The 6,702-nt window shown below is 39.0% G+C and overlaps 1 protein-coding gene across 1 annotated transcript in view; it reads right to left on the bottom strand.

Moving 5' to 3' along the window:
* LOC107665126 (zinc finger and BTB domain-containing protein 22-like) overlaps window positions 1-6,702 on the bottom strand; it is a 10,968-nt gene that overhangs the window by 2,976 nt on the left and 1,290 nt on the right. Inside the window, exons 2-3 of the mRNA XM_016455883.1 lie at window positions 2,685-2,899; window positions 89-961 (exon numbers count right to left, since the gene is read on the bottom strand). Of these exons, the coding sequence (XP_016311369.1) occupies window positions 89-961; window positions 2,685-2,897 (1,086 nt within the window). The 5' untranslated portion in view covers window positions 2,898-2,899. The remainder of the gene's footprint in view (window positions 1-88; window positions 962-2,684; window positions 2,900-6,702) is intronic.

The raw sequence follows: 6,702 nt of genomic DNA on the forward strand, positions 1-6,702 counted from the left end.
ACACATGTTAGACTGCACCCCATAAACACAATCAAGCCTAGAAAAAACCCAGTGAACCACCCCTTTAAGTTAATAAAAAACTACTGACCTGTGCCATTTCAGCTTCTTCTCTGAGTCCAGAGAGGGTCCTAACGTTCGATATGTTAAATGTCCTGTCCCTCTGTCTGATCATCTCCATCTCTCGTTCCTCTTCATCGTCTCCTCCCTCCTCTCCTCCTGACACCACGATCAGGTCGTCGTCTCTCGAGTGCTCCGTCTTCACCACCACCCACTGTTTTCTGGGCATGATGCTCGGCTGACTGTACGAAGGCCGCTTCTGGGGTGGAGAAGAGTCTCCACCTTGATATGAAGAAACACCAAAACTGTCGCTCACTCCAACCTCTTGATCGGAGATGGAGGTCGCGACCTTTCGCTTGCCTCCCCGATCTCTTTTCCTGGGATACAAGAGCTCGTCGTCGTCTTCTTCGTCTTCTTCGATCATGAAGCCTTCCTCTCCGCCGGAGGGCATGCAGTAGGTCGGGGTGGAGTGTACAACACTCTCTCCCACTGCTCCGGTGGTCACCATCGTCCCGCCGAAGTGTGCGTCTCTAGGACTGAAGTAATTGGTGCTGCTCGGAGACTGGCTTTCGCTGAAGGACGGTCGGCTGGGAGGTTGAGGAGTCGAAGGTGCGTCTCCTCCGTCCGCTTGGGCGATCTTGTTGGCGCTGCCGCTTTGCCCCGCGCTCTCCTTGTCTCCGGATCCCTGAGGTCCACTGGAACCTCCCCTGCCCTCTTTGAGAAGCTCAGTGCATTTGTCCACAATGTGCCACATTTGAAGCACACTGCCAACGGTGAGGTAGTTAACGATGTCTTCGCGAAGCATTCGCAGCTGGCCGGTGTACGCACAACTGAGGACGCTCTCAAAGGCCAGGGGGTCCAAGACGGCTGGGATGGAGACGGTGGACATGTTCTTCAGCAGCACCTGGAACGCAGAAACAAAGACTGTGATGTGGCTAATAAACACTGCACAGATGTATCTGATAGAAACTCTTATGCATTTTTTTTAAATGACTAAATACAGATTGTGAAAAAAAAAATTCTGTGAAAGTCTGTGAAATGCTACAGAACCTGGCACCTGGAAGCTGTCAACATATTGTCTAACAAGATTTTGCACTTATCTAATATAACTATATTGCAGTTCCTGTGTGTTGTAATATTTATATAGCTTTAAATACATTTTACAGAATTTAAATACTCAGAGCACTCACAGTGACACAAAATATAGATTTATATTAGATTGATTGATATTAAAATAAAATAAACATTTACTGAAATAAAATAAAATATTAAAAAAAAATTTTTTCAGCTAGTTTCTAAAAGTTTTGTATAGCTTAAGTAAAAACTAAAACTGAAAAAGAATTACTAAAAACGATTATTAATTATTAAATAACTATTACTGATTACTAAAACTTTAAAACTAAATATTAAACAATTATTCAAAACATTAATAAAAATATGGAATAAAATATCAGTTATACTATATATATATATATATATATATATATATACAGTGGGTACGGAAAGTATTCAGACCCCCTTAAATTTTTCACTCTTTGTTATATTGCAGCCATTTGCTAAAATCATCAAACACAGCTGGACTCAAATGAAGGTGTAGAACCATCTCAAGGATGATCAGAAGAAATGGACAGCACCTGAGTTAAATATATGAGTGTCACAGCAAAGGGTCTGAATACTTAGGACCATGTGATATTTCAGTTTTTCTTTTTTAATAAATCTGCAAAAATGTCAACAATTCTGTGTTTTTCTGTCAATATGGGGTGCTGTGTGTACATTAATGAGGAAAAAAAAATTAACTTAAATGATTTTAGCAAATGGCTGCAATATAACAAAGAGTGAAAAATTTAAGGGGGTCTGAATACTTTCCGTACCCACTGTATATACTATATATTTTATTACAAAAATGTACGGTTTTATTTCTTTCATATATAGTCTATGCAACGTGTTCAAAGATCATTTGAATTATTTGCATTTTTAGGCTTTTCTCATTAAATAATAATGCATATGCAATTAGTTTTATTAAATGATCAGAATATCATGTAATTAATTTGACTTAAATACTAGCTTATTATATATTTCATTACACATTTATTGTTTTATTTATTTCTTCCATATATAGTCCATGCAACACACCTTCTTGTGTTCAAAGATAATTTGAATTATCTTGATTTTTAGGCTTTTCTCAGTAAATACTCACATATGCAATTCATTGTATTAATTAATCAGAATATCAGTCAGAATTCAGTCAATCTGATTGGGTCTCTTTCAGTGTTTGCCAACAACTAAAGTGATTTTCAAAATAGGATATCACTTGTCAGACCTAGCAACAGTAAGCAAGGGGATGAGTCCATGTAGATTCAGAGTGATCTTCAATACATGTTTCAAGAGATCTTTTACACCAGTGGTGCCCAACCCTGTTACTGGAGATCTACCTTCCTGAAGAGTTCAGTTCCAACCCTGCTTCGGCACACCTGCCCGTAATTATCAAGTGCTCCTGAAGATCTTAATTAGCTGGTTAAGCCGTGTTTGATCAGGGTTGGAGCTGAACTTTGTAGGAAGGTAGATCTCCAGGAAGAGGTTTGGGCACCACTGCTTTACACCATCTAGGCCTCAAGGTAAATATGTACCTGGTCGTGGAAGTAAGGTGACGATGCAGCCAGCACACATCGATGGGCCTTGAACACCTGGCCCTGAACGTGGATGGAGAGGTCGCAGAGATGGCCTTCTTCACGCTGCCGATTCAGGCTGTCCAGCACTGAGGCCTGCACACTGGGGAAGCACACCTGCACCTCTGAACCCGCAGAGTCACCATAGCCTTGGTCCGCCGTAGCCGACTGCATTCCTGCAAGGGAAGAGCATCATGAAATAACTAATTTCAATGCAAACTTAATGTTTGTCCCAATTTGCATGCTTATGCACTATTCTTATGCACTATTGTGCACCGTTTTAGCATAAATAATGTGATTGGTGTTCCCCCACTGAAAATTCCAAAAAGAAAACATTCACTTCAAATGCCTGGATGATGCACTTAACTGTAATTAACTGTAAAAACTAAGTGTGAAATGTTGGACACTTTATGCAATTAAATGTTGCAGCTTTAATTACACACTGGAAGAAAAGGAGCTATCAGACTCTGATGCTGGATGACAAAATAACCTTATATAATTCTTACACTAGACAGTTGAATACATAGCACACAGAATATATACATACGCTGCATCCAAAATCAAATGCTTCCCTACAATGCAAAAAATAGTACGCAAAAAGAGTAGCATTTCCGAATTCATAGTATTCGAAAAACAGTAGGCGAAAACTACCCGAATAACCTACTACTTGTGTGCATTCGAAGGACACTTTACAATCCCATGAGGCCACAGGAGAGGATTACGAATGACAGTGAAGCGATGCAACTAACACTGCGAGGTCACATGATAGTAACAAGATGATACACACTACCCATATTCATAATAAATAAAACACAATTTTTAACGGTCGTGAAGCAAGTTCAAATTCAAATGTAGTAGGCCTACTCCGACCAAGTACGCAGATAGTGTACCAATAGTGTATAGTGCGTTATTTGGGACACAACTTCACATTACACAGGTTACTTACACACAGCAACAGAATATGGTTGTCAGTCCCGTATTAAATGGCTGAATATGCTTACATTCACACACAGTTCAGTTATAAACCAGTGACAACACAATTAAATCATCAAACTGACTCCACACCTAATTTTGAGAGTGAGAGCTAATTTGCATAAAATGAAATTTACTTTGAAAATGAATGACTTTGTCACAACGGCCGTGAAGCAAGTTCAAATTCAAATGTAGTAGGCCTACTCCGACCAAGTACGCAGATAGTGTACCAAAAGTGTATAGTGCGTTATTTGGGACACAACTTCACATTACACAGGTTACTTACACACAGCACCAGAATATGGTTGTCAGTCCCGTATTAAATGGCTGCATATGCTTACATTCACACACAGTTCAGTTATAAACCAGAGTGACAACAGAATTAAATCATCAAACTGACTCCACACCTAATTTTGAGAGTGAGAGCTCATTTGCATAAAATGAAATTTACTTTGAAAATGAATGACTTTGTCACTTTCACATGAAAAAAAAGCTGTTTATATAATAAAGATATGCTATACATTTAATAAATGTTACATAAACATATTTTAGATATATAACATAAGTACGTCAACAAACGGCTGCTAAAAATAGGTGTTTTGATTTTCCTCATAACATACAATACAACATTAATTTCGACCAAATATTATTTTATTTCTCTTTGAACCCAGCAAATGCAATTGCAGGTCCAAAGAACAAGGGGCATTGACCAGACACTGCATGAACACTTTATTTATTCACTTTCGGTTGTCTATTAATGACATATATCATGAATATAGTTTCCTCAGACCCTGTTATAATGACCGCAGTAAAGATAGTTTGCGGTTTGATATTCAGATTTCTTTCAATTGCAGGTCCAAAGAACAAGGGGCATTGACCAGACACTGCATGAACACTTTATTTATTCACTTTCGGTTGTCTATTAATGACATATATCATGAATATAGTTTCCTCAGACCCTGTTATAATGACCGCAGTAAAGATAGTTTGCGGTTTGATATTCAGATTTCTTTTGGCTATAAATACGCAGTGCGCTGTCACAGACATGAAAAACATGGTTTTAGGTCGAGTTTGATTTATGAAAACTGTCACAATCGCATTTTATTGCGTGGCAGTGTTTCTCTTTGCTCTGCCCCGTTTTTTGTATAATAATGTCATATGGTGCTGCTGTCCAGTGAATAACGGTTTCCAATTCATTAGGTAAATGAGCTTAAACACACATACACTTGTACACTTTGTTTGACAATTAAGTTTTGGTTGTTGTACCTTTCCTTGAGTACTTGGCTTCAATATTCTGATTTGCAAAAGTTTCACAGTGCAGTGTTGGTCAGTTAACCCTTCCCTGATTCATTTACATCACTATTTTGATTTGTGAAAACGTTCACAGTGCAGTTATGGTCAGATAACGGTTCAGTCAGTAACATCACTATTCTGATCTGTGAAAACTTTCACAGCTAACCCTTCCCTGAGTCACTAACATCACTGTTATGATCTATGAAAACTTTCACAGTTCACTACGGGTCAGTTAACCCTTCCCTGAGTCACTAACATCACTGTTATGATCTATGAAAACTTTCACAGTTCACTACGGGTCAGTTAACCCTTCCCTGAGTCATGCACATCACTATCCTGATCTATGAAAACTTTCACAGTTCACTACGGGTCAGCTGACCCTTCCCTGAGTCATGTCCATCATTATTCTGATCTATGAAAACTTCCACAGTTCACTAGGGGTCAGTTAACCCTTCCCTGAGTCATGCACATCACTATTCTGATCTATGAAAACTTTCACAGTGCAGTTATGGTCAGATAACCCTTCCCTGAGTCATGCACATCACTATCCTGATCTATGAAAACTTTCACAGTGCAGTTATGGTCAGATAACGGTTCCCCGAGTCAGTAACAACACTATTCTGATCTGTGAATACTTTCAGTTCCACAGAATAGTTAAGTTAAGAGATCACGAAAGGGTTAACTGACAAAGGCTAAAAACTTTCGCAAATCAGAATATTGAAGGCAAGTACTCAAGGAAAGGTACAACAACCAAAACTTTATTGTCAGACAAGGTGTAGCCTACAAGTGTATGTGTATAAGCTAATTTACCTAATGATTTGGAAAACACTGCCACGCGATAAAATGCGATTGTGAAAGTTTTCACAAATCAAGCTCGACCTAAAACAATGTTTTTGTATTCCAGCAGTCTGATGTTAGTGACTCAGGGAAGGGTCAGCTGACCGAAACTGTACTGTGAAAGTTTTCACAGATCAGAATAGTGATGTTACTGACCGAACCGTTATCTGACCATAACTGCACTGTGAACGTTTTCACAAATCAAAATAGTGATGTAAATGAATTAGGGAAGGGTTAACTGACCAACACCGCACTGTGAAATTTTCGCAAATCAGAATATTGAAGCCAAGTACTCAAGGAAAGGTACAACAACCAAAACTTTATTGTCAAAGTGTAGCCTACAAGTGTATGTGTATAAGCTCATTTACCTAATGAATTGGAAAACACTGCCACGCGATAAAATGCGATTGTGAAAGTTTTCACAAATCAAGCTCGACCTAAAACAATGTTTTTGTATTACAGCAATCTGCGTGTTTATTGGCAATAATAGACGTTAAACATGAAGAACGCCTTTCTTTCACATTCCTTACTAGCCAAGGGGTTTACGGACAAGAGCTTTGCTATGAAACAATTCATAGATCAAGCTGGTGAAGTCGGTGTTATTTGCATGTCTATGACAGCGCACCGCGTATTTATAGCCAAAAGAAATCTGAATATCAAACCGCAAGCTATCTTTAATGCCTCGGCGTGAATATTTCGCTATCCATTAAAGTTGCATTGGCGTTTGGTCAACAAACAGCCAGCGTTTTTCGCAAGCTCGCTGTCAGCGTGTATTAAAAATAATATTCGCCACGTATAAACTCTCAAGAGCCTCGTTCAATAGAGTTCGCGTCAGAAATCAGGGGTTTTATTTACCTTAGCCAGCCGCTGCGAACCC

This window comes from Sinocyclocheilus anshuiensis, unplaced genomic scaffold (assembly GCF_001515605.1).
Source record: "Sinocyclocheilus anshuiensis isolate Anshui unplaced genomic scaffold, SAMN03320099.WGS_v1.1 scaffold379, whole genome shotgun sequence".
In the NCBI taxonomy this organism is placed as follows: Eukaryota; Metazoa; Chordata; class Actinopteri; order Cypriniformes; family Cyprinidae; genus Sinocyclocheilus; species Sinocyclocheilus anshuiensis.